This window comes from Ricinus communis, chromosome 10 (genome assembly GCF_019578655.1).
Source record: "Ricinus communis isolate WT05 ecotype wild-type chromosome 10, ASM1957865v1, whole genome shotgun sequence".
NCBI lineage: Eukaryota > Viridiplantae > Streptophyta > Magnoliopsida > Malpighiales > Euphorbiaceae > Ricinus > Ricinus communis.
In genome coordinates this window covers 9933959-9961732 of record NC_063265.1, presented here as the reverse complement: position 1 = coordinate 9961732, position 27774 = coordinate 9933959, and the positions used below count along the sequence as shown (strand labels likewise).

The 27774-nt window shown below is 30.2% G+C and overlaps 4 protein-coding genes, 1 long non-coding RNA gene and 3 other non-coding genes across 9 annotated transcripts; 6 read left to right on the top strand and 2 right to left on the bottom strand.

The window, feature by feature from the left end:
- The first annotated feature begins 4754 nt into the window (after positions 1-4754).
- Positions 4755-5397, top strand: LOC125371289 (arabinogalactan protein 13-like). The gene has a single exon (XM_048379878.1). The coding sequence runs from the start codon at positions 4874-4876 to the stop codon at positions 5051-5053; it is 180 nt and encodes a 59-aa protein (XP_048235835.1). The 5' UTR covers positions 4755-4873; the 3' UTR covers positions 5054-5397.
- Positions 5398-9988: 4591 nt separating this feature from the next.
- LOC125368700 lies at positions 9989-11724 on the top strand. The gene is made up of 2 exons (XR_007214462.1): positions 9989-11004; positions 11132-11724. It is a non-coding gene; the product is annotated as an uncharacterized LOC125368700 (long non-coding RNA).
- LOC112535779 lies at positions 10471-10610 on the top strand. Its single transcript, XR_003079859.1, has one exon. It is a non-coding gene; the product is annotated as a small nucleolar RNA U19 (small nucleolar RNA).
- Positions 10673-10812, top strand: LOC112535780. Its single transcript, XR_003079860.1, has one exon. It is a non-coding gene; the product is annotated as a small nucleolar RNA snoR138 (small nucleolar RNA).
- On the top strand, positions 10888-10984 carry LOC112535778. Its single transcript, XR_003079858.1, has one exon. It is a non-coding gene; the product is annotated as a small nucleolar RNA SNORD96 family (small nucleolar RNA).
- A 2162-nt stretch (positions 11725-13886) lies between the features above and the next one.
- LOC8276500 lies at positions 13887-15785 on the bottom strand. The gene is made up of 2 exons (XM_002525374.4): positions 14788-15785; positions 13887-14362 (listed from the first exon to the last, which is right to left on the bottom strand). The coding sequence occupies exons 1-2, from the start codon at positions 15550-15552 to the stop codon at positions 14246-14248; spliced, it is 882 nt and encodes a 293-aa protein (XP_002525420.2). The 5' UTR covers positions 15553-15785; the 3' UTR covers positions 13887-14245.
- A 1385-nt stretch (positions 15786-17170) lies between these two features.
- Positions 17171-22720, bottom strand: LOC8276499 (5'-adenylylsulfate reductase-like 5). The gene is made up of 4 exons (XM_002525373.4): positions 22120-22720; positions 18760-18941; positions 18080-18204; positions 17171-17970 (listed from the first exon to the last, which is right to left on the bottom strand). Exons 1-4 carry the CDS (start codon positions 22276-22278, stop codon positions 17543-17545), a joined length of 894 nt encoding a protein of 297 aa, XP_002525419.2. The 5' UTR covers positions 22279-22720; the 3' UTR covers positions 17171-17542.
- A 1744-nt stretch (positions 22721-24464) lies between these two features.
- On the top strand, positions 24465-27585 carry LOC8276498 (eukaryotic translation initiation factor NCBP). Of its 2 annotated transcripts, none has more exons than XM_002525372.4 (6): positions 24465-24733; positions 26035-26130; positions 26222-26326; positions 26448-26525; positions 27024-27143; positions 27233-27585. In XM_002525372.4, the coding sequence occupies exons 1-6, from the start codon at positions 24596-24598 to the stop codon at positions 27362-27364; spliced, it is 669 nt and encodes a 222-aa protein (XP_002525418.1). In that variant the 5' UTR covers positions 24465-24595; the 3' UTR covers positions 27365-27585. The 2 variants fall into 2 exon arrangements, with proteins under 2 accessions (XP_002525418.1, XP_048225572.1); XM_048369615.1 differs by having other exon boundaries at positions 24714-24844.
- The last annotated feature ends 189 nt before the right edge of the window (positions 27586-27774 follow it).

Sequence of the window (27774 nt, the reverse complement as noted above, 5' to 3'; positions counted from 1 at the left end):
TGGAATATGGAACTGTCTTGGAAACAACTGCTCCTAAAGACGACAGATTGTCTCCACCGGCTCGAGATAGCTTGAAACTTAATACTGATGGTGTCTATAAGGCAGGAGAGAATTAATGCAGGTATCGGTGTTGTCTTGCGTGACTGTGAGGAAAGATGTGAGATTGTTATGCTTCCAATTCTCAGCCATTGATGATCAAAATAAGATAGTTTTTTCTGTAATTAAAAATTTTAATGTAAATTCCACATTAAGTAAATTGGCATTTGAATTTTTAACTTCTTACTACTGTAAATTCCTTGAATAAATAATCAGTTGGAAGTTTCTTTTTCATGGTGCAGGTGTCTTTGTTGAAGAACTTTTTTATACGGTGCATGGACCGTCTCAGGAAGTGTAACTTTCAACTAGAAAATTGCATTGGTTTTTGTAATGTCTAAAATTTAGAAGTAACCAAAGTGATTATCTTATCTAAAGGCAGATACTTCTTTCTTTTTCTTTTGAGTCATGCTGTGAACATCCAACTCAAAGAAAAGAAAAAAGTGATGCGAAGGTTGTAGATTTAATATGATAACCCTTTTGCTCAAAGGTATTAATGTATGCTATTGAAATCGAATTTGTTTTTTTTTTTTTAATTCTTTCTAATTTTACAAAAAGAAAGAAAAGCAAAAGGTGCAAGTTGACATTTTATACTATCTCTTACTCTTTGTGTTGAAAAGGTGAATATCTTCACTATTGAGATTGTGCCACGCGGGGAGCATCGACTGGTCTAAGACTTTTAGTGTTTCTTTATAAATACCAAATCAAGCTGCCTTGCTAAAGCTGTTGATTTAGTTTCATCACAAGCTATCTAAATGAAGAGGAAGAATTCTCATCTTACCCTCGTTGGCATAGCATCCTACCTTTCTCAGCTGTTAGCCTGCCCCAATTCGAAGGTCCCCTATTTTACACACATCCTCTAACATTATGCATTTCTCCTCATATGTGCCAGTTTCATTAAATTTATACTCTTTCTATATCCATATATATTTACATGGGCAATGTTAAATTTCAAATTGCAAGTTACATAATGAACCTTTTTATCTCCTGGAGATTTCAATAATGAGTTACCACTTATACATCTATTCCTGTATAGCTTTACACTCTAAATGCATTAAAGATAGAGTGCAAAAGCTATTCAGCACAGAAAGCCATATGTAGTTTTGTAATATAAATTAGAACATCTGCAACATAATTCATAAATTTGAGAATAAATAATAAACACCAACAAGAGTCGAGATTGTCCAAAAAAAAAAATAGACCATCCGGATTTTCGAGTAGTTTAAATTAAAAAATTTACGCCTTAATGCATATTAATAGTTCTCGAATACACCTTAGGCTAAATGCATATTTATACTTTTAAATTTGTATTAATTAGTCGGCTCAACACTTTAATTTTCTGTTTAACCTAACACATACCTGAATTTTACGTTTTTTAATATCTAAACAACTTTAACTTTCAATTTAATATAATATACACTTAGATTTTATTTTTTAGTAATATTTAAACATCTTTATGCAATACATGTAAACGAATTGAATGAAGACACATATCAAAAAAGTGTTAAGATATCACAAAAAAAAAAAAACAGTTTGGGTGTCTGTTAAGTTAAATTAAAAATTAAAATGTTAAAATAACAAAATAACCAAAATTCATAAACATAAATATATATTTGGCCTACACCTCATGTACCGTCATAAAAGAAATTACATACTTTTCTAATAATTAAAATCAAAACAAATTTAGATATGATGTACTTTTTTCACCTCATACATAAAAATAAAAATCCCAATAGTAACATTTGTTATTGTAATAGATTAGTCGCGGTTCTAAAATACGAAGATTTCATTCTCAAGAGCTTAAAAGTATGATGTCAATCATGAATTATAGAATATGTCTTCGTGTATATTTTGACCTAACGATTTGCTTCCAGAGTTCATATGGTTGTTGATTAAGACTGTTGAATTTGAAATCTAAAGGGAATAATAGGGACCCATCTCTTTGATCATTTATATGGTCCATCGCCGTTTGAGCTCATCATGGTTTCTGGCCAATTTTATGATTTTCGACCGTTGGCAGAAGGTCTTTTTTACTATTTCAAGTTTAAATTCAGATCTCTCGCCGTCCATCAACATCTCTTCCTAAGTTATATACCGTCTAATGATAATCTTGCACTTTTTTTTTTACTTATTTCATTAAAATTTAATTATTTTATCAATAAAAAAATTGACATATCATATTTTTTTTCTTAATTATTATTCTCTCATTAGTTATTTTGTCATATAAATACAATTAAAATTGAATGAATAAAATAAGATAAATTAAAATTTAATGACTATAATAAAATTAAAGTGAAATATTCAGTGACTATTTATATTATTATATCGAATGGTTTTTTTTTTTTTGCAATTAACTTTTGTTTATAGGAATCAACTCTTTATATTCCTATAGGATTTTTTTGATAATTAAGCCAAAAATATGCATGTATTTTTGCATATTTCTAATTTTAATTAAGTATTTTTCATGACAAATCAATTTATATGTTTTTATTTGTTAGCAAAAGACTGGATATTGCTATAATGCCGTAAGTATTTGTTGACCCGACTTAATTTATATGATATAGTGGTTGTGTTGCGGGAGTATTTGATTATAACGAATATTTGTTGAGGAAAAAAAAAATATACTTGGAGTTAAATAGATGCAAATTAATAGATATTCATTTACCGCAAAAAAGAATGGGTATAGTCAAGACCGACGGGAATCATTGCTACGAGTCCCTTCCTCCCTCTGTATTTTCTAGACATACTTTTTTTAACTTTCTTCGTGACATTATTAGACACTCGGTGGACTAAAAGTTGGGCTAAGCTTGGACCTGTTTGGTACAGTTATTATTAAATTTTAATTTTTTTAAAATAAAAGTGACTATAATCGTACCAAGTATATATGGCACTTGATTATATTAAGCTAATTTTATCTGTTCCGTACGAATAGATAATTCGATGTCAGTTTGGTACTTACACATTAATAATTGTAAATGAATATATTTATATATTTAATTTTATATTTTTTGATGATCTTAATTACTTAATACAAGATTAACAAAACAATTTTATAATATTTTCTAAACAATAACACTACATAAAATTTAAAAAATAAAATAAAACTAACAAAAATAATAAGATTTGCAACCTACAATTTCATATATGTTGTAGTTTTCTCTCTCTTTATATATATATATATATATATATATATATATATATATATATATATATATATATATATATATATTGTATTCAATAAAAAAAATATTAAAATCAGTTACATGGTTCGGTCTTGAATCAGTTCGGTCTTAATACGGTTCTAGTTTGGTTATCACTAAATAACCAGTAACATATCATAATTGTAAAATAAATTCGATTCGGTGTAAAAAAAAGTCAATTATTTCAATTGTGATAATTTTCGGAATACTTTTTTATTTCAGTTTGAAAATATCGAAATCACTGTTCAGTCCTACTGTAAAGGGAGCTATCTATCATATAACAAAATAACATTTTAATTAATTTATTTTTATTTTCAAACATATTATCTCTTCAAATTCAAACACCATCCTAACTTTTATGTTGACACCCTTTTAGTGCAAACACATTGTAGGAGAAAATTAAATGAAGAGATTTATATGTGGGTACTGCCACTGGAATTTATGGTGCGATGGTATTGCTCGTGAGCCAGAATTGTCCAATTCCATGAAATTAATGCTTATAAAGTGAATATGAGGTTGAAATCAGACCATCATCTTGAGGCTCTTTTATTTTTGCCAACAATTGTAATTTCATCGTAAAAATTACTAGTTTGTCTTATAAAATGAAGTAACATTACAACCTTGTTTTTTTAAAAAAGAAAAAAAGAAGTGAAATATAAAACTGGTCCCAGCAAATTCCTAGTTTCTTTTTTAAATTCTTAACCGTTTATATCAATTCAACAAAATAATATTTTTCAAGATTAGGAACAAATAAAAATAAAAATGTTTTCTCTAAATTCAAATAATCTTTTTAGTAGATGTTTATTCTGAAAGTTCTATCAAAACTGAAGTAGAAGAACCCTCACTTAAGAACGAAATTATAGATGAATAATTCTTATTTATATTAGATACATATATCATAAATAAATAAAAAATAATTATGACTGCCACTCATGTATTTAATAATTGTAACGGAAATAATGAACAATTCCAAAATGTATTATTTAAAATAAAAAGGTCACACATGAAAATATATTGGGAAAGGGGTTCTGCGCCACAATAAATTGTTTCTTAGAAACAGGTCATAAAATCTCAAATCTGCCCTAATCACATCACCTTAAAACCAGAGAACATGGCATTATGTGATATGCTAAAATTGGGTGATGGAAGTTTCAAAATTCCAAAAATAGCCTCTTTTTAAAGAAGAATCGGTGCTCATGGAGTGGAGGCCCTCAAAGAAAGGCCAAACAAGAAACAGTTGGCAAACAGCTGTATGGCACCAACAAAAATCGAAGACAACCTGTCCTAACCAACGGGCAGCCAGCCACTCTTGTCCAAATTTGAAAAAAAAAAAAAAGAAGAGGCAATACCCATGTGCCATGTGGCTTTGTATCAACTGTCTCCTCGGGCAGGCTGCCCTTAATTCTAGTCCCCACCTTTACTTTTGTCTCCTCCGGTATCCCTATATATAAAGTGTCGACATTTCCTTAATTTGTACCACTCTCCACTTGCCTGCCCTTGTGTGACATTTTCTTTTTGCCTCCACAAATTTTCTTGGAAAACTTTTTGGTTTAACATATATCTTCAAGAAAAATTCAACAATGGAGGCATTGAAGATGAGATTATTTATGGCTATCATGGTCGTCCTCATGGCCATTTCCGCTGTTCAAAATGTCGCAGCTCAGGAATCCCCGGCTCCTAGCCCTACCTCAGATGCCGCCTTCTTCGTACCTACCATTTTCGCCTCCTTCGCCGCTCTTGCTTTCGGGCTTCTCTTCTAAATGGGATTATTTTTACTATTAAAAAAAAAAGAAGAAGAATATATTCTTTTGGGTTTATTTATCATTTGTTTTAAGTTTCTTGAATGGGTACATTCTTATGAGTTCTCTGCTTTAGGCTCTTTTCTTGTCCTAATTACTCCTGGGTGTTTGGCTCTTTTTGATATAGGGGCATTATATATATGTATACAGAAAATGGGGAATTGGGAGACAGGAAAGAGCTTAGGGACTTTCGGTTGGTCTTTTTGATTTTCTTCATCTTTATGACCATTTCATTATTTGTACAATTGATGTGATCATTTGTTTTTTTCTTTTTTCCTTGTACAATGGATGTGATTTGTTTCTAATCTATTGTTATTCTCTGGCACAAGAACAACTTTCATCTTATTATCTTGAACTATCTTCTTTAACAGATTTGAAATTCATATGTATGATATTCATTTGAGTGGAATATTTAAAGTTTTACATTACAATAAGCAATAGATTACGAATTTTGATAAATTGTTAAAATTTTATTTATTCGGCCTAATTACTAATTAAATATTAAATTTTATTCTTTTTAATAATTTTATTCAATTATTTCAAAATTTTAAAATAAATACTCATTTTGACTTGTTTTTACTTTGCTTTTTTTTTTATATATATATAAAAAAATCTTTTTTCTATAGTTATTTTTTAAAATTTGACTTTTGGAGAAAAAGAAGAAAAAAATCATATGTTTTCATTAAATGCAGATTTTATGAAAATTAAAAAAATCTATAAATCTAAAAACTTAATGATACATGCATATTTCAATGTCTTAATTGAGCAGATTACTATTTATTACTACTAGCCGTTTATTTGTGTATTACACTGTCTTTATTATTATTTTGATTATAAAATTAAATTTATAAATATAATTTAATAAATTTTTAATATTTAATATTGATCTATCATACTTTAAAAGATAATAGCAAACTAACTATTTTTAAATTTTTTTAAAAATTTATTAGTGAAATAATATAAAAATTATTTTTAAATTTTTTAAATTTTTAAATTTTAATATTATATAAATTATCAATATAATTGATATTACTATTTTTAAAATTAGAAATTATTATATAATTAAAAATTAATTTACTAGTAAATATAATATTTAAAAATATTATTTTCTATAATTAAAATCATATCATCTAATTAAAAGAATAATTTATTGGTTAATATAATATTAAAATATAATTAGTTTGATGTTATTTAGAATAATTATTATCTAATTAAAGACTAATCATTATCTACTTAGAAAACTCATTATTATCAAATTTAGGAAGCTAATTTATTATAAATATATTATTTTTTAGAATTAAAATAAATATTTAATTAAAAATGTAACTTATTAATCAATAAATTAATAGAAAAAATCATTAAAATACATATAAACTTGAATCTCATGTATCAAAAATTAAACGCACGTGTTAAAAAAACTTAAGTTTTAAAAATTAATATATACTAGTCGTTTACGCATGCGTTGCAGGACCATTATTATTATTTCGATAATAAAAATAAATTGATAGATACAATTTAATAATATTTTTAATATTTAATATTAATTTATAATATTATTAAAAAATGACAAACTAACTATTTTGAATGTTCTTATCTTTTAAAAATTTTAAATTTTGATTAATACAATAGATAAAATATATTTTAAAAATATTTATTAATAACTTTAGTATTATATAACTTAATACTATAATTGATATTACTATTTTAAAATTAAAAATTTATTATATAATTAAAAAATTAATTTATTATTGAATATTAAAAATATAATTTAAGATGTTATCTTTTAGAATTATTATCTAATTAAAAGAATTAATTTATTAATCAATAATATTAAAATATTTTTAATATGCTATTTTTAGGATAGAATTAGTATCATTATTTGATTGGAAATTATTTATTAATTAATATAATATTAAAATATAATTAATTTATTATTTTTTAGAATTAAATTCAATGTTTAATTAGAAATATAACTTATTAATCAATAAATTAATAAAAAATTATAAAAATACATATAAACTTAAATTCTCTCTCTCTCTCTCTATATATATATATATATATATATATATATATATATATATATATATATATATATATATATACTCAACAGGTGATTAGCAAAACAATAATTTATTATTAAATATATTCGCAATTTATTCGTCCACCTAATCATTCATAATCTTAGTCTCTACCTTAATATTTTGAAATAGGCAATCATACATATACATACACATGCACATGCAATTCAATCAGCTCAAAAGAATCGTTATTTGTTCTTATACGTGCAAATTTAATCATCAACCAAAAGAAAAAAATTCTTCATACAAACAAATTATATCTCTATGAATCATTTCCACATAATAACCTCAAGAATTTTATAAAATTATTCATAAATTTATAATATATAAGTTTTGTTAAAACTAAAGTTTTATTTTATTTTATTAAAATGATAGAACTAACTAGATTATAAAAAGATAATATAGTTTATTAAATTTTTATTTTAAATAAAATATTTATTTATCTTATATCAACTTAAACCGTTAAATTGACTTGGCAGTTAGGTGACACATTTAAAATAGATTTTCCAATTATTATTTAATACATTGAATATAATTTTTTTAATAAATTCTGATTAAACTACTAGAATGCCATTAGATATCTGTTTTGATTAGACTGGCTTATATTATTAGTGATGACATTATTGTATTTATTAATTATTTTATTTAAATTAATTAGTCAATTATTGATGCAACTTGAGATTATTTGAGCAACTCGCCTAATTGTTGACTTCTTGCCAATTGATTCTAAGTAGCTTTATCAAAACTCGGAGCAAATTGAGCAAAGACTTCTCTCTTTAAGAAAGAGAGTTCCTTTCTCTGTTACACCCATAATGAAATAATGCCCATTCTTACCTTTTAAGATATTGGAGCAAAGTAGCAGGGTATTCTAGCAACCGCAGCGGGTAGAATATCCGTCCGTTTAATGCTATCCGAACTCGAACCCGAAATCGTTCCAAATTATAATAGGAATACCCGCATACTATCCAAACTCGATTAAAATTTATTAGTTATTAAATAAACTTTATATAAATGGATAACAGGTACCTTATCCGTTAAAAATTTAATTATATGAATATTTGGTTAATTAAATGGGTACCAGTTTACCGAATCCATTTACAATAATTTAAATTAATGAAAATAAAAAAAATTACAAAATATAAACTAGTCAAATCTAAGTATTCAACATTAAATGTTCAATATATTAATACAAACCAAGCATAAATATATATATATACATATATCTTTTCTACAAAAAAATATTAAATGAGTTTAATGGAAGAATGACTTTGTTTTTTATAAAATATATAAGAGGTTAAATATTTATAGGGAGCAAAATAAAAAAAATATTGATGGGTCTAATAGAGTAGGGTACCTACAGGTATCTTATAAGATACTCGTTTAGATAAACGGGTAGCGGGTTCGGGTATCCATGTGGTCGAACCCGAACTCAAGATGAGTAGTAAATTTAAATTTCAAATCTGTTTATTACTATTTAAATTTGTTCCAATAGGGTTCGGTCGGGTACCAGAAATATCCATCCGACTGCCATCCCTAGAATATCCAGATAGTTGTGTGCACGATGGTTATTATTATTTCAATTATAAAATCAAATTGATAAATATAATTTAATAAATTTTTAACATTTAATATTAATTTATAATATTTTAAAAAATAATAGCAAATTAGCTATTTTTAAAAGTTCTTCTTATTATTTAATTTTGGTAGGTAATTTTTCTTTTTCGTTCATTCAAAAATATAAGCCATTTTTTTAGTTGTTAGTTTAATAATAAATATCTAAAATATTTCTCATTAGTTAATATAAATATTTACAAAATTTTTGAATTCTATTACAGACTTATGTTTATTTGAGTCTTAAAAATTATAAATTGATGGACAATTCACTAATATTTGAATTCTATTACAGACTTATGTTTATTTGAGTCTTAAAAATTATAAATTGATGGACAATTCACTAATATTTGAATTATAGTATATTGCATTAAAAAATTTATTAAGAGTGTTTTAGTAAAAAAAAGGTTAATCCATATACAAATTGGAAATGATCTATTGAAATTGGGAGGAAGAAGTAAATAAAAGCAAACTCATCCAATTGTTAGACCAATTGATTTGCACTAATTTATAGCATTTGCAATATTTTCTTGGTTTATTAATAACATTTTGAATCTTGCCACATCATTTCAATGACATTCCTGTAGTAACTTCTCAACTAGGCTTGTTCAAGAATTAAGATTGACTTGGTTAATATGGTTTGGTTAAAGTAATATATAAGTCTTTTAGAATAAATTAAAAATACTGTAAAAGTTTTCATAAATGATATTGATTTTGTTTACTAATATATGAGAAATAAGTTGTAAAATTTTATTTTTATGGTCTTTTTTATTTATGATATAAGATTTAAAAAAAAAGTTATTTATAATTTTGTTAAGACTGTATTATAGTATTCTAATATCCTTTTGGTATCATTTTTCTTAATGAAATTATAATAACATCATTTTTATCATTTATTTATATCTATTTTTATTGTCATATAAATTTAAATAGATGCTATAACCACAAAATTGTTATTTTTATTGGCACTCTTAAAATACTTTTTTAATTTTATTTTAATCATATATATATATATATATATATATATTAGCTACTTTTGATATGTTTTAGTATATTATAATAAATTTGTTAAAACATATATCTGCATATCATAAAAACAAACTAATTATTATAAAAAATATGTAATATTATTTAATTCATAAATACTAAATATAAAAATATAAAAAAATAAAAATCTGTCATATTTTGCTGATTTCACATGATATAAATTAAAATGATATCATTTTGATATATTTTAGGGTAATAGTTATAGTATTCTGTTATTATTAAATTCTGGAGAAATAAAAAATTGTGAAAAAAAGAAATGAAAAGAAAAAAAGAAATTGAAAAAAGAAGTCGTAATTTTCTTTTTTTAAATCGCGGCCCATCAAAATTCTTTTGTGATATTTGTCATAGTCCGGGCTTCTTGTTTGGGCCCGTATCTGCAGTTTGCCCCGTAAGGCAAGGGGCATTCAAGTAAATACAAAAGTAATAAAAGAGCTTCCTTTCAAGTTCTAGAATAAAACCCTAACCCTAATAGTCCCAATCTTAAAAACCATGGTTCGGCTTCTGAAGACCTTCTACCTAATTTCGTCGCCATCACCTCCTCCTCCAAACTCAAAGCTTGTCACCATCAGTCTCAGTATCGTATGGAGAAATAGTGTTGTCACTGCCTTTAGAGTAGCCATGCGAATCAAACTGCAATTTCACAAAGGCTTAGTTAAGAGGCAGAAATCAAATATATGTTGGTCAATGTAATATTGATCAGTCATAACCTAAGGCATTTTGAGTGGAAAATTACAGCTATTCTTTTTAGCCATTAATTGTCCGCCAAGCTGTCTTAGACATTTTATTTCATCAGAAAATCTACAGCTCCAGTTTCTTAAATATTTTTCATTTTCTTCTTTTTCTTGATGCCTCCGAATAACCAGAATGGTCCAATGAAACGATGCCGTTTGGTTCAGACAGAGGCAAAGAACAATTTGAATCGGTTTGAGGGTAAGGGAATTTTTCTTAAGATCTATTTCCTTTCCTAGATGGATTCAGATATTTATCCATTGTGGTATTTTCTTTTTTGTCTTGAATTTATGATTTTGTGGTAAGGAGCAGTTAATTTGGTCTGAAATGATGCCGATGATGAGATCAATCACTTAAAATAACCATCTTTCGGGACTGAGCGACTCATTTGAGTCCTGCTGACATGTGTTTTGCTCTTCTGAGGCATAACAACTTCTGTTGTTTTAGGTAAATTCCAGAGATGCTCTCCTCAATTTAATAACAAAATAAATTAAACCCATAAGGGCATTATTATTCTTCTTATGATGTTGAAGAAAGAGAGAGTGATGAAATTCTTGTTCTTGTGCTAACGCAGCGTCGAATTCTCACGCAATGAGCGGCACTTTCCACACGAGATTTCTGACTCTTGTTTCTTGCAGTATATTTTAACCAAATATTAAAAGGAGAGTTCGATGGGTTTTATTTTTAAACTAAATTTGCATTGCCCATTAACCATATCATCCATTGCGAAAGCTGGGTTAAACGTTGACTCGTTGAGTTGAGAGCTTATCTTCCGATGACAGGCTTGAGAAACACATTACCGGAGAATACCCTGCGAATTGCAGGACACTACGCCTAGGACGCTTTTCATAAAACGCTGACAACCATCGTCGGTAAAATTACATGGTACAAGGTGGTATTTGCTTGCGATGGTGTTCTGAACTTACGGCGATTGTTATCATTTGTAGTGTACTGTTTGCCTCTTTAAAGTAAATCTCAAGAGACGGGGGGTCTGTTTAATCAGAAACATCATCAATGAGTTGGCACATAATAATTTAGCTGAACAAGTTACACTGATTATGTTGGATTAGGTAACAAAGCTAAATCATCACAATGGAATGTGGGCCTGGTACCACCTTCTATTTTCGATGTTTCTTTATTACAATGTTTAGATGCTTATTCTCGTAATCTTTCTTGTTTCAACCTTTAAACTGTTCCTAATTTTTCATTTTCTTTTTCTTTTCCTCCTAAGACTGAGAATGGAAAAAAGCTATAAGTTTAGTCGAATCAAATAGCCTTGTGGAAAAATAATTATCTTTGGGATGGAAGAAAAAGGGAAAAACAAACTGTCCAGTACCGGGTGACTAGAAATCTAACTAGAGGCAGTAAAGAATAACCACATAAATTAGTATCATGCTATATTTAATTTTTTTATTAATTATGCATAAATATCTTAATTGATTATTCAATGGTTTTCTAATGGTTATGCAAAAGTCATGAATTTGAGATATTTACTGTAAAATAAAAAGTTTAAAATATGGGGTCTATTTCTTATTTTGAGGGCTTAATATATAGCATATATGTATTCTTTATTTTAAATGGTATTATTTATTTAACAAAAGATCTTCTAGAAATTTTATTATTTTATTTTATTTTATTTTACTTTCATAGTATTAATAATAAGCGAGATATGTTTAAAGTTGTATATAAAGAATGAGCAAGTTACATTAGTTTTATATGTATCATTTGAAATAATACTACTTCTTTTTTCTTTTAAAAAAAAAGGTTCATTCTTGAGAACTTAGGAAAATAGTGAATTGCAACAAAATAGAAGGAAAGAAGTAATATCTGAATAATATTAAATAGAAAAAAAGAAATAAAAACGCAAGTTGTGATATTATAGCTGTAGTTGCGTAACAGAACTGATCAACTGAACAATCCAAACACAACAGGAAAAAGTAGGGACAACAATTGGGCAGAATGTTGCCATGTATCCAAACCCAAAAAACAAAGGAAATAAGAAAATTAAGAAAATCTTAAAATGATCATTTCAAACATATTTTTCTGAATATTTGAATTTTTTTTTTTTTTTTGGTTGTGTATGGGATAAAGCCGATCCATCTGTCAAAAACACAAAAAACCAACCCAACACAAGCTGCATAAATTTGAAGCTTCTTTTATCAATTTCGTAAATGGCTGATGCCACCCAACATTTCCAATGGGGCTTTCACATCAGAATCACCCCAATTTGACAATCAACCAAACCACTCTGCAATGCAATATTCATCATGTTTTGCGTAATCAATGAGTAGGGGAAACTCACCTTCTCAAGTGGGTCATCTCTCCATTAATCTCTCTTGTTCTGGATTCAATCAGTCTTTTTCTTTCTTTCTCATTGCCTATCTCAAAATATCTAATATATTTTTGTGATTTGTATATTTCTAAAATCTAATGAATCAAGAGATTAGATAGCAATCATGATGCATATGAGAGATTGAGTTTGTATATTTGTAAGTAAAATTAAAATAAATATAATACATTTTTCTTGTATGATATTAAATTATAAGAAGATATAAAATAAAATCATTTTTTTTTTCATTAAAAGATTAATTATATAATTCAATTTCATGAATAGTTTATGTCTAATATTTTTTAGAGTTAGAAGTTGGTTATATTGTTAAGGTTATCCTAAAGTTTTAGACTACAAGTGGTATAAAACTATAGAGCTCTAATATTTATTTGTTTATATATGAATTTTAGTTTATGTTATTATAATATCTTTTTTAATAATAATGTCAACCATATTATAATAATCTTCAGATATAAGTTAGATCAGTAAATATTATTTTTACATATTGGGGTCTATAATTATTGAGTTTGATCCATATTTCCATCTCCATGATAACCAAATGGCAAGAGATGAAGAAGTAGTAAAAAACTAAAATTTTTAATAATAGTTATAAATTTTAATATTTATTATTCATTATAAAATACAATAATAAATAAATTAATAAATATAACCATAAATTTTAATTTTTTATTATTTAATTAATTATAAAAGCGCCTAACTTGATGGACTATTAACGTACATATGTGTTTGGTCCTGATTTACCGGTATTCAGAGTATAACAATCCCTATATGTTAATTAAGATACATTTAAGAATTAAAAAAAGTCAATTATCCAAGGCCATTAAGGATAAAGGCTTCTTAACTGAATATAACCACATATTAAATAAAAATCAAGACCACATCCTTGGTCCACAAGCTACCCTTCTCATGTCAAGATTTTATACTCACAGGAAAGAAGCAAAAAAAAATCATATATTTAACATAATACTGAGTCAATATATTGAAACTGGATAAGCATCTCTTTATGTTTTATAATTTAGAATTCAATATACTCTTCTAGTCTTTTGGGGACAACTTGATTAATATAGAAATGGTAGACTCAATACCCAAAATTACAAACTTAAAAGAGCTAGTGCTATAACAAGTGGATTACAATATTACCAATCTCTTGTGAGTGGGTTGCACATAATGCACAAGGAATCTCTAATACAGACAAGATTCATCAGAATCTATACACAAACATCCAACTCATTTTTCTTGTCAATATATGAAGAAACTTACATATACCAAATTTAACAGATCCATCACCATAACTGCCAGGAAGGAACAAAATGGTGAATTTTTGTGATAATTATTGCTTCAAAGACCTTCATAGTAACCTCCATAAGTTATGTGAGCCCTAGCAATGGGAACTCCTCTTACTGCTGTAATTGCTTCATTCAATCTTGTTGCATGGTGAACCACTTGTTTAATCCTCTGTTTGTGTCATGACGAGAAAAAATCCATTTCAATTGCACACTCATTTGCATATGAACAATCAGGTTGTACTAACAAGATATGCATCAATGCAGCACATGTCTTTACAAATACACATAAAGGCGTTATAATTGACAAGAACTGATCTTTACCACAATTGTTTTGATTTGTAATGTCCTATTTAATTGGAACTAGGGTTAAAACAGTAATTATACTAGGGAGTTATGATGGGTAACAAAACTTGGATGGTTCTACTTGATCAAGATTCAAGAAATCAAACTATCCTAAAACAGCATGTACAACATTTAGCTACGGAAATAGTACTAAGTATGCACAAAGAAACATGGTTGATCTTGGAAACAAATTAGGTAAAAAAAGAAATTTCCGAAACTGCTTGAAAGAAAGAGATAATACAAAGAACAAACCTTGTCATCAGTGTAAATCTGGAATCTCAGCTTTTGATTCTGCTGTTGCTGCTGCTTGTTTCTTTGGTGGCTACCGAAAATAATAATACAAACAGTAGCAGCTGCAACACCAAAAGAACAAATAGCTCCAATCCCATTCAAGCTCCACTTCCATAAGTTCAAACCACCACTACTGTCTTCCCAATTCCCTTCCTCCACTTCCTCATTAATATCTTTTTCATTCTTGATTCTTGGAGAACTAATCTTGGCCTCCAAGTTCTCGCCTTTAATAAAGGTTTCACTTCTATCCTCAAAGTTAAACTTGCCAGCATCGATTTGAGGAAGAGGAGGAGGCACAAACCCTTTAGTAGGAGACTCTGGAGAGTCCATTTTCATGTCGACAAATTTATTTTCCGTCATTTTCTTGAAGAAAACTTGAGAAATTGGATCTTGATCAGCTTCTTTTAAAGCTTTATCAGGATCTTTGACTTCTGGTAGTATGATCAAAGAAGGTACTGCCTTTATGTCAATAGGCTTCTTTCTGTTACCTTCTTCTTGATCTCTACCAGTTATTACTGCTGTGGGTTCCAATTGAAATGGAACTGGAACGAGTTGTTGATTAGGCACAATTGTTGAATTTGTTGGAGGTGAAGATGGGCAAACAAAGTAATCCATATCGAACATAGTTCTTGTATTCGAGCTAGTCTTACTTCCTCCACGATCACCTTCATGGTAATTAAGAAATCCACCACTCCGGGGAAGAATTTCCCACTCATCAAGATCCATTCTTGAAATTGTTATGGAAATGGAATTGGATCAACAGAAATAGGTAGATATTTGTATATCAAAAGATGTTACTTTTGATTTTGATTTTGGGGTTGAATTATTGATCCAAGAAAGTGGGCTACTCATGGAGTTATGTGTGGAAAGTTCATCAGCAAGAAGGGTTAAGCTAAAAGCCACCGTGGTGTCCTCTTGCTCTTTTGTAGGGAATTAAGATTGAACCCAGAGACAAGGAAGACAGATATGGTTTAAAGCTCTTATCCCTTGCAAAAGCTGACAATTAGGAGGTGGTCCATTTGGGGACCCACATAAGAGAATACCGTCTTTAATAGGGTTCGTACTTCTTAACAGATAATACTTTTTATATTGTTAAGTTTGATTATAATACTGTTGTTTACTTGGGATAAATTTAAGCTAACAGTAATGATCAAAACACGTTAGTTAGTAATCCTTATGCGATGCTTAATTTTGGTCGCTTTCTTACATAAAACATTTCTAGACAGAGAGAAGGGTTTTTGGTAGATTCCTTCGGGAATCAAGACTCTCACTGTTTCGAGAGAGAGAGAGAGAGAGAGAGAGAGAGATAGAGAGAGAGAGAGGTGTCGGTTGCTTGTAAAAGTTTGCTTGTAATGAAAGAGAGTGGTAGATAAATTGAACAGAAAATTGGAAAAAGAAGAAAGTGAAAGCTTCATACAACTGTCCAATGGTCTGGTATCTTTTTTGGACTTTTCATATCAATCAACCAAGTGTAATTAAAATTTAATCTTGACAGTTGTATTTGTATGAGTGACTTGCCAATATTGTACCAGATGGGCATTAAATTATGGAGTTAGTTAATTAAATAAATGGAAAGAACCATGCTTCGGGAACACTCCAGTCTAACAAAAGATGGATAGCTATAGCAGACGGCCACATGGTTATAAAGAAGCTTCTCTCTCTAAACTCGGATGAAGCATCAGTTCGGCCATCATAATTTTGATAAATAATTTAGGGGTAGCTTCTGAATCATGAATTATTATGCTTCCAAATTGTCAATGAAACAACCCTAGATTAAGAAGCAGCAGTCTTTTTTCTCAATAGGCAACATTTTCATGCGCATTTTTTATTCATTTGATTGCAGCATTCCATTTTTAGTCAGTCTTGTTAAAGAGGCAACAGTTGCTTGCATTTTCCACATTGGCTTCCCACATGTATGCAGCACGGGCGTATTGGTATTGTGGCTTGTAAGTAACTCTTAAAAAGAGTTTTCATTTGTATGCATGTTTACGACGCCAAAATAGTTACTTGGAGAGTAAGGAATGATCAAAACGGTGCCAGCACACAGACAATTTCACAAGTTACATGACAGAAATACAACATGGCAACCATCAGCAAAGCTCTATAATGGATGGTGCAATTAAGAACTTGCAAACCCTAACAAATATAATTAAATTGAAGAAAATCGGCTGTAAGGCCTCAAGTTTAGGGTTTAGGACACACCCCATCTTAAAGGACACACTGCCACAGGAATTCTCTTTCTGCTGGGTAGGGCACATTATGGTCAGTTGGTCACACTTAAATTCGGGGTTTTGATCAAATTTCTATCTTCCCCATAAGAGAGAGAGAGAGAGAGAGAGAGAGAGAGAGAGAGAGATGATATGCTTACATTCCACTAAAGTGTAAAGATGTTTCTCCAAGTGAAAAATAATATACAAAAAAGGAAAAGCTGTTCTCAGATTTACATGCCTGTTTTACTTCCTCCCAAAACTAAAACAAAGGACAACAGCTTGAGCTATCATCATCATCATCATCACTAATTGTACTAAAATTTAACATGAGAGAGAGAGAGAGAGAGAGAGAGAGAGAGAGAGAGAGAGAGAGAGAGAGAGAGAGAAAGAGTTGGGAATACAGGGAGAGACTACCTGTCCTTGAGCATCAAAACAGTTGTAATTCATAACATCATCAGTAGGCTATTTTCTGGCCTCATCCAAACCCCATAGGAATAGAAAATGCATTAGGGTGGTGATCTAGCTGATGATGAAGATTCACCCAACGACACAGAAGCTAGGGAAGAAGCCCAAACCCTGCAATTTTTGGCACCTTGATGGAAGTTCCTGGTCTTGCATAATCTAATCCTGGTCCAAATCCTCCTCACATCAATCATGTGTAGGATTCGGCCAAATAATTGACTCGTCTCACCAAATTTTTCCAAGTTGAAATGGGGAAGATATAACACATAGAAAGCCCTGAGATGAGATAACACTTTAGGAGATATATATAGCAGTACTCGTAGACAAAGGAACATCGCTGCAAGTACTAAGTAGGCTTCCCTTTTCATCACCTCCTCCAAGGAAGACCCATACCATGGCTGCATGATTGATTTTCCACAACCATCTAAACCACTTGGCTCATATTCAGCCAAGTATTGAACTGGTTTGATCCCTGAAATCACAGACATACTTGATTTTTAAAAACAGTGAAGCAGATTTTGAACATTGACAAGGAAGATACATCAATTGTAGACCCGATTCCATACATAAAAATAAAGTACCTGTAGTTTTCTCGTAAAATTGAACAAGGGATTGTATATCATTGGGCCCATGATATTGCACCTTAGATGTCTGATTGATCATTAATATTGTAGGCAAGCTACGGATTCCATATCTCGAGAATATACTGCGAAGCACAAGAACACCCAGACATCAGTAGAAAATACAGCCCAGTCAAACAACCTAGACATCCAAACGCAACCTCCAAAGAATAGTCATTTGTATAGACTGAGACACATAGTAAAGGTAATAAAAATACTAAAAGGATAGGGCATACACCATGTACAGAGGAACAAACCTAAGAAATTCAGGAAAAAGCCACCCTGGGGTATTGATTGATTTCAAAAAGAAGAGGAAAAAACAAATGACCTTTAAACTCAGCATAAAGTTCTACCTCTATTAGCGCAGGGAACCAAGTTCTGTAATTCAAGTTTCAATAATGATACCAAATCTAGAGATGAAAATAGCAATTTGTGCATGCATCAGTACACAAATGCATGTGTGCATAACTATATATCGCACATTCTAAGCATGCAGCCCTGTCATTGTTCAAGCATTTGGCATATGGAAACAGAAGTAATAACGAGTAGCTTATATCCTTGATTTAAGTTAGATCATAACATAATACTAGTTAAGTTAGATCATACCATAATACTAGAGGAGGTCAAGTTAAAGGCATCACCTTGGGACGGCTGATGATTGCTCAATAGCAAAATGTTCTATTTGAGGGAACATGGAGCCAACCATATCAAATTTAGGGCAGATGATGCGTGAAAATGGGCACCACGAAGCATAGAAGAGTACGGATGTATAAGAGTTCCTTTGATTTGAAGCCAAAGCTCTGTCCAGGAAGTTCCCATCAACCTATTCAAAAAGGTAATAGCTAATTCAGCACTGGGTTGACAACAAATAAACAAGCCATTCAGCATTAGGAAACAATACAAAACATGGATTTTGAGAAGAAGGAAACATTATATATGTGATAATAGAACAGGAAACACGATGCGAATAGAATTTAAGTAAGCCACAAAATGCGGTACAGGTGGATACTGCATATGTGCAAATGCAGATCAAAGCCAGTGACATTTATTATATAAAAGAAAGAATGGCAAGAAGAAAAAATACAGCACAAAAGATGAATAAAAGGTCAGGGACGGAAAGGCATATAAATTGTGGTTAACTCCAATGCAGTAGCCCTTTATGATTATGTTTTCAGAAAGGTCTCAAGATGCCAAACCATATTTTACCACTTCACGCAGTGTCAATGACGTCATCCTACATTTGTTGACTTTTTCCCTTCCATAATTCGAACATGCTCAGACTTTGATATGAGTGCATCTGCCAATGAATAATGGACATAATAAAACAGTCTCAGTTATTGCCTCCACAAGTCCCTTAAAGAGTGCTACATCTATCTTCCTTATGGATATGTGCAACCTAATTTTATCTTACTCGTACCCACCATCTTCAGCATCATCTCTACTGTACTCATCTTAGAGGCATGTTGGTTATTCCGATCCAATATTCAGTACCATGCATCATTACTGATCACATTGCAGTTTTTAGTACTTTCCCTTCAATTAGAGGATATTTGATGATTACAATAGACATAGTACTTCTTCATTTCAGTTATGCTACCTTAGTGATACATAGAGTTTCCACTATTTCATTTATTCAAGTTTTTGTAGCCATCTGAACCTTACATGGCATTTGCATCTCTGTCGTGGTTCCAAAACCCGTATCATAATACCTTATTCTTTACAGCCACATGTCTCTCTCCTCTTAGGTAATTAGGCTTCCACCACATCATTGTAGAGGTATTAGGTCCTCTATTCTTTCATGCGCATATTACGCCAATAACCACTAAGCTGATTTGATAAAACGAGCATTTCACTACTAACCTTGACCTTCCATAAGTCATATGAGGAAGAAATTGATTTGGCTACCTAGTTTTTAAATGCAATTACATGAGGTTCTACCAGCAGAAACAGTGAAAAGGGTGAAAAGCATCAAAATGTGCACGGTTTCTGTTTACATGACACATACACTAACTTATAGAAATTAGTTAATTGCTATTTCATAGAGCCTTGTCCCACTACAGAAGAGTGGCCAAATAGACAAGTTAAGATTCCTGTCACTGGCTTCCATATTGCCACAAGAACTCAGCATAAGACAGAGTATAAGGACATAAGAACAATACTCTCTTTTCTCAAGCGTTCGGCTGCTATCATCTTCTCAATCCTTAGTAGGGTAGAAGCTCTCTCCTCTCCCTTCACCTTCTCTTCTTCCACTTCCACATTTCCTTCACTAACAAAAGATGCAGGGTGAGGAAAGGGTAGGTTTAGAAAAGTTATATGTATATATATTGTATTTTTCTATAGTTGCTCCTCTAACTTTGGCGAGTCTCCAATATTTAAATTCGTACTACTCCTGACCGTACACTGAACTAACATCCTTAGTTTCACCGTCACTGATCCTATTTCTAAATTCAATTCTAACAGAAACATACAACTTGCTAACAAGAGTAATGCAAAATCCAGGGCCATAATCTTATTATGCCCTCTTATTCCCGTGAACAAAATTAATGCTATTTGAAGTATTCCTCTCATCCCTTACCTCTACTAAGGTATTGAATTGCCAGTGTCTTTGTAGGCCCATAGAAGGAGTACTAATGAATGAGTAAACAATAAGCAAATTAGTGGCATTTATAGGTTTGTGGGAGTTCACATTCAGAAGGTAAGGCAAGTAGAGAATCATGCTTCTAAAATGACTACTAACTACTTATGATCATCAAAGGTAGCCCTCCAGAAGTAACAAAAAGGACCTGACCATTAACCTTTATGATAGAGGGAGGTAACATTTGTTTGTACCCGAAAGCCTGAAACAGGATGAAGAATGTTTAAAAATGTAATAATCTGATTCATCTATGCATACATAAGAAGCTGAAGAGATAAGCACAAAAACACTAGAAAAAAGAAGACAACCAGAATTTTTATGACCCCAGAAGGTGATATCTTATAGCTATTCCAACTAAATTTGAAATTTATTTCCAGTCAACTACTTTCACACGCATAACTAATGGGTTCATAATAGTTATGTACTTTAAGCTTCAATAGTAAGAAGACTTGAAGCTTCTCTTGCATTTCTTTGAGCAGGTCAGGTTAAGGGAAAAAAAAAAAAAGAAAGTGGAGAAAATGAGAAAAGTTTCTGCAGAATACAACAAATATCTCCAGACCATCTAAATTCTTCTTTCACACAATCACCTTGCAACCTCTTGTTCTGTCAAAACTTCGATGCTCTTGACAATATTAGTGAGAAGAAACGATTCACACATTATTCTAGAAGCCAAAATTTGACAGCTGTATGTATCAGTTTCTAGTCTCCTTTAGATTCTTCACATATTTACTACAAGCATGCTAGCTCATAAATCATAAATTGATACTGCTTAGAAGCACAGGACAAAGACCGTAATAATATCTTGGGATTCTTTCATGAAAATCATATCTAGCTTTAAAAATCAAGGATTACACATGTCCTTGCAGCTGTACAATACATTACTATAGTTGCCCATCTTCAAGCTAAAGGGCCTGTGAAACATCACATAAGCACTTTAAAAGGAGTCATAATCCAAATTAACAACCAGTAGTTGTTTCCCTAGTTAAATTCAGAACAAGAAGCAAATTTTACAAAAATACAAACAGACAGAACAGAAAATCAACATGTGCAATGGTCAATCATCAATCATTGTTCCACCAGCCAAATTCCACTAAAAAATCAAAATGCCTAACATATACAATAGTAAATCAAAATGGCACATAACAATCAACAACACCGTGCAAACTAAGCCTAAAAATACAAATACCCATAAACAAATATCAACTGAGTGGATCAATATAAACTAAGAGCAACAAGAAATCTCATCAAGTTAACAAATCAAACAAATAAAATATAAAGAACCCGCATACAAAATTAAACAAAAAACATAATAAAAAAATATTAACATCAGAATATACGACCAAATAAACGAATAAATAGGAAGTACCTGGAGAGGGGGATTTGGGAAGATCTCGAGAGGGCATTGAGATTGAAGATCATATAATAGCAAAGAAGATTCATTAAGGCAAATAGATCCTGAAGCTGAAATGAATCCAATCGAAGACAAAGCGCCAATACATAGAAAGAAAATAGAGACCAGAGCCATAGAAGAGGATAAGAATCGAGAATAAACAGCAAGGAGGAGGGAAAATTAGGGAAGAAACCTCAAAAAGACTCTAATTTATGTATAATCTTTTTCTTGATAAAAGAAAAATCCCAGCTAACAAAAACAAGAACAAGAAATAAATGGGTTGTTTCTCCAACTCTGAAAATACTAATTCCACCTATTAGTTAGGATTCAAGAACAACAGAAAAGAAACAATCTTTGAATTGGGTTTTATGTTTATAGTAAAACTTTCTTTTTTAATTTTTTAATTTTATTTTTTGGTGTCTGATTTTTCTATAGTCTCTATCTGGATCAAGGTATTGGTCATTGAAGGATGGGTCAGTGTCAAAGATGGTGAATTAGGAGTGGATGATGTAATAAATTCATAAATGGCTCATTTTAATTGTCAACATTACCTGTGGACTGCCTGCTTTCTTCCCATTTCCTTTCTTTTCTTCATTTTTTCTCACTTACCAAATAATTTCTTTTAATATTCATTCGTCTCAATATATTTTTATATATTAAATTATTTATTTAAGAGATATAAAATAAATTTTAATAATCTTTTATATTTTAAATATAAATTAAGAAATCAGTTTAAGGTCTCTATGTTTGGCTTAACCTCTCCATGTGGACTTTCATTGATTTATTAATCTATTTAATTCTATATTTTCTTCTAATAAGAGTTAAAAAATCGAAATTAATAATATTTATAAAAAATAATATGTAAAAAATTATTAATTTGTTTTAATATTTTATTCTCTTTATATAATTTTTTTAGAATATATTTTATTATAAAAGTTAGCTGTTTAAAATATATATAATTTTTTAAAATAATTTTATTATAAATATTAGCTGTTTAAAATAAAAAAAAACTCTGCTGCAGAAGAATTTTCTTAACGAATTATTTATATATTAATTTTATTATTTTAAAGAAAAATATTAATTATTAATTTAAAATAAAAGATTTGTTGAATTTTTCTATTTAGAGAATTAAATTTGCCTTTATTTTAAACATAATAAATATATTATAAAATTTTATATATTTCATTAGTTAATAGAATTTTATTTTATTTTATTTTGTATAAAGAAAAGTTAAGAAATCTATAATTATTAATATTTATAAAATAAAAATAAAGTAATTAAAATCTTTATTTATATATATATTGTACTTTTTAAATTTAAATTTAAAAAAAAAACACCATAATGATGCTCTTTGGACTGTAAAGAGCATTTGATGCTTTGGACAAATTGACAATAAAATTGATCTTTGTATATAATACATTATATTGAAACCTTGGCACTGTGCTTTCTTTTTTTGTTGGTGGAATTTTATATTTTGGAGGCTTTGACTCTCTTTTTGTTGTTTATGTTATTCCTTTTCCAATGGATTCAGAGACTTTATTTTAAAAAGAAATGTTATTTCTGCAACTGCAATGCTATTATTATTAATATACTTTGTCAAATAGGGTTCATAGGAGAAATACCTTCCCACTTTAATCATGATTAAAATATTTATTGCTGGAATAAATAGACAAAAAAGGACTTCCTTACTCCAATTTATAAGTAAATGAAGAATTATCTTTTTTAACAAACAATAAAAGAAGAAGAATTTGTGTACCGTCCAAGGATAAGTTTAATGTTAAATATTTGTAGCTTAATCATAAAAGGAGATAAATGTGATTTTATAATTTAGATAAGCTTAAAATAATTTATTTAATTTATTTAAAAAATTTATTCCACCTACTTAAAAATATAACTTAGCTGAATTAATTACAAATTATTCAAAACATTTATAGATTTTATCCATAAGAAAATAAAATATATATGTTAATGCAATCCAGTTATAACATACGATTTTTAAAATTTTAACATGAATTCATATATAATTAATAAAATATTTATATCTAAATTTAATAAATTAATTATTTTCTTATATATAATAGATACTTAAAAATTATATAGTTTTCTATAAATATTAATAATCATATGTATATTAATAATTATAAAATTATCTAATTAATCTAAATTTAATAATTATAATTCATATTTTAATAAATTTATTATTTAAGTTGGATTGGTCTCCAACTTGACTCGAATAAGTTCGAGTTCGAGTTTAAGCTTTTCACAGGCCAAACCAGTAGGAGGATTAGTTTATCCCTGTGTCCAAAGGTACCAAAAATCTGTCCTCCCGAGTCTGGAATTGAAAAGAAGAAACAGCGTACTTCGATTCCTCCTCTTTCTCTCTCCGTTCATTGTTTTTATAAGGAAAAAAAGAATCCAAACAGACGATTAGCAATTTAGGGTTTGGATAAGAATGGAGATCACAGAGAAGAAGGAAACGGAGAAGAACAATAAGAATAATACAGATTCAGCATCAAATGATCTTATTATGGATAAGGAAACGGAAGAACGCCAAGCACGTGAGCTCAAAGCTGGCTTGCATCCTCTCAAGGTCCTCCGAATAATGTTTCTCTGTGTTGCAGTGTCTGATTCTGTATCTTTGTGTGTATAAAGATCTTTTTTGTTTTTCTCGATGGATCATGATTGCTATTTTTTGAGTGAGGTATTATTGTAGTTATGTTATTAAAAAGAAATTAAGATTGAAGTTTTAAGCGTTAGGTTTTAGGATTGGCTTGTTTAGGCGGCTAAAGCCAACTGAAGCATTATAGAAGTGTTATAATATAAATGTAATCAACCACTAGGTTTAGTAGTTTAGTCTTGTTGAGAGAGAGAGAGAGAGAGAGAGAGGAGAGTGTGTGTGTGTGTATGCAAGTTTATATGAAGATTGAGTTTTGTTGACTAGAATTGAAGATTGAGAAATATGGAAGAAAGAATGGATGTGCAAATTTATATTCTATTGGCAACGACCTAGCTCTGTTATCTTGTATTATTGATAGTTTTTGCATTCTGATTCTAGAGTTTTAGGTCTTGATACCTTGTATCATTGATGTGCAAATTATATCTCTGTGGTAGAGAATTTTAGGAATTCAGAACCACAAACCTTGACATTTTAGTGTCTAGCTCGGCTTGGAGAATTATTTCCAAGCAGAACTTGAAGTCACCTTGTTGTAGGGTTTTAGCAATTGGAAGCACAAACCTCTAGCATGAATTCCTAACTGGATATTGCCTGTGGGAGTTCAAGTTTTGAAATTTAAGATTAATAAGTTCTTGGTACTCTTGAAAGATGATTACAGAAAGGAATATAGTCCGACTTTCATTTGCTTATGCTGTTAATCAACATGTTATAAATAAAGCATTGTAGATTCTCTTACTCCACAAGTTAACACAGTTTTATGTTCCACTTCTATATTAGGAAATATGGCTATTCAATTAAATTCCTAGCCATGTGCTATAGAAGCATGCCATTTAGTTTTAAAAATTATTCATTGTCAAACCACTGACCAAATCAGCTGGTTTACTTTTCTTTATATCTTTCTCTCCCTTTCTGTCTTATAACTTTGCCGTTCTTCATACGTGAATTGTAGTCATGCCACTGGAAGCAAGCTCAACTTCTCTTTTGACATAGGAAGTAAAGATGGGGTTATCATTATTTTGATTAAGGCATGCTGAAGCCACACCATCAATCTGCAAGCATATTAGTATTATATTAAATCTAACTTGAAGCCTTTCACCTTTACTAATAAGTATGCTGTTGTTAATGAATTTGCTTTACTCATTTCTGCTTTACATTTATAATTTAGAACTTACTTTGTTTTAGTAGTGCTTATTTGGCTTTGCTTTATCTGTGATCAGCACAAGTTTGTATTCTGGTACACTCGCCGAACACCTGGAGTTCGAACCCAAACATCATATGAGGACAATATAAAGAAAATTGTGGAATTCAGTACGGTAAGTACTATTGTGAACGTGAGACATATCATCATCCAAACATAGTTTCTGTCATTCATTTTTGCTGATTGGACCTTTAGCGTCTATGTAGGTCGAAGGATTTTGGGTCTGCTATTGTCACTTGGCTCGATCTTCTGCTTTGCCTAGTCCCACTGATCTGCATCTTTTCAAGGAGGGAATCCGTCCCCTATGGGAGGTCTCGTCATAAACCCAACCTTCTGATAGTTTTTGACTGCCTTCTATTATAGGTGGTGATTCCACAATTGCTGCTAAATTTTCAATATAACATAAATAGTTTGGGCATTGTTATCTGTCAGGATTCTGCTAACTCCAATGGTGGCAAGTGGATAATAAGATTCAAAAAGGCTGTCTCAGCTCGCTTTTGGGAGGATTTGGTAAGAGGAAATTGAGTTTTACATTCAAGAGCTTTGCTGCTCTCCACCAATTTAATGTTGCTCAACTAGCATTGGCTCCATTTGTTTCAAGGATCCCTAATGAAGGCTTGTAAAAGTTGTTCTACTATTAGAAAATGTATTATGCATGAATGCCGATCACAGGCACCAACACCTGCAGTAGTCGTCTGTATTTGCATGCATGATTGCCACTCTTTTATTTTTTAATGTATGCATATTAGGTTTTAGTTGATATAAGCTTAGAGTTTCTGTAAGTGGAATTTGGTAGAAAGAATACCAGGTGATAGTGCGACTTGTAACAGTTTTGAGAATTTTTATATTCCTAACTTAAGTTAGATTTATTCCTTGTCATCTTTAGTTGCATTTGTATCATCCTTCTATTTAACCTCACTGATGACTGCAGTTGTACTGGTGGCTTTTCCAATTGTTTCAGAATTCCTGGAATTGGTATTTATCATATATGTTCCAATGCGCTTACAGGTGCTTGCATTAGTAGGAGACCAACTTGAGTACGGGGATAACATTTGTGGTGCAGTACTAAGCATTCGCTTTAATGAGGATATAGTCAGTGTTTGGAATCGCAATGCATCTGATCATCAGGTCAGTAATTATTGGTTGCTGATTTCTTTTCCCTTTTTTATTCTTCCCGAAAATGTAAAGCATCAACCTCTCCTTTCATGTCACATTAGGCTGTGATGGCTCTAAGAGATTCAATCAAAAGGCACTTAAAGCTTCCCCACGGGTATGTTATGGAATACAAGCCTCATGATGCCTCATTGCGTGACAACTCATCATATAGGAACACCTGGTTGAGAGGGTAAAAGCATTCTGGATTATGAAGCTGGATGAGTAATCGAAGTGCTGAGGCTCATGTGCAGGGCCCTGCTTCATATTTGAAGATCATCCCCTGGTCATGCAATCTAAATTCTTTTCAACTTCACAACCTGTGCTTATCTTGATGTCCTGTAGGTTAAACTATCAGATGATACTGGCCGAAAGAAGTGGTTGGTTTTAATGACAAAATACTATATTTTCTGTTGGATGTTACAGTGTGTTGCATATATTGTTAGATCCTGGAGTAAGCTTTATTTATAGACAAAATGTTCGTTAGATGGAGGTGTAATTTCATTTTCTTGGTTTCACATATTCGTTAGATGGATGGCACACTTGAAATCTAGTGCAATGCGTCTGATGTTAGTTAAAAAGTGGAAAGATACGATCACAAAGGAGA

Excerpts from the sequence above, each read along its gene's own strand:
- LOC125371289 (XM_048379878.1), top strand. The coding sequence starts at position 4,874 with ATGGAGGCATTGAAGATGAGATTATTTATGGCTATCATGGTCGTCCTC.
- LOC8276500 (XM_002525374.4), bottom strand. The coding sequence starts at position 15,552 with ATGGATCTTGATGAGTGGGAAATTCTTCCCCGGAGTGGTGGATTTCTT. Across the intron at positions 14,363-14,787 it reads AGATTTACACTGATGACAAG|AGGATTAAACAAGTGGTTCA; the intron begins GTTTGTTCTTTG and ends TGACACAAACAG.
- LOC8276499 (XM_002525373.4), bottom strand. The coding sequence starts at position 22,278 with ATGGCTCTGGTCTCTATTTTCTTTCTATGTATTGGCGCTTTGTCTTCG. Across the intron at positions 18,205-18,759 it reads CAATCATCAGCCGTCCCAAG|TATATTCTCGAGATATGGAA; the intron begins GTGATGCCTTTA and ends TGTGCTTCGCAG. Across the intron at positions 17,971-18,079 it reads ATTTTACGAGAAAACTACAG|GGATCAAACCAGTTCAATAC; the intron begins GTACTTTATTTT and ends CTGTGATTTCAG.
- LOC8276498 (XM_002525372.4), top strand. The coding sequence starts at position 24,596 with ATGGAGATCACAGAGAAGAAGGAAACGGAGAAGAACAATAAGAATAAT. Across the intron at positions 26,327-26,447 it reads GAATCCGTCCCCTATGGGAG|GATTCTGCTAACTCCAATGG; the intron begins GTCTCGTCATAA and ends GTTATCTGTCAG. Across the intron at positions 27,144-27,232 it reads GCAATGCATCTGATCATCAG|GCTGTGATGGCTCTAAGAGA; the intron begins GTCAGTAATTAT and ends ATGTCACATTAG.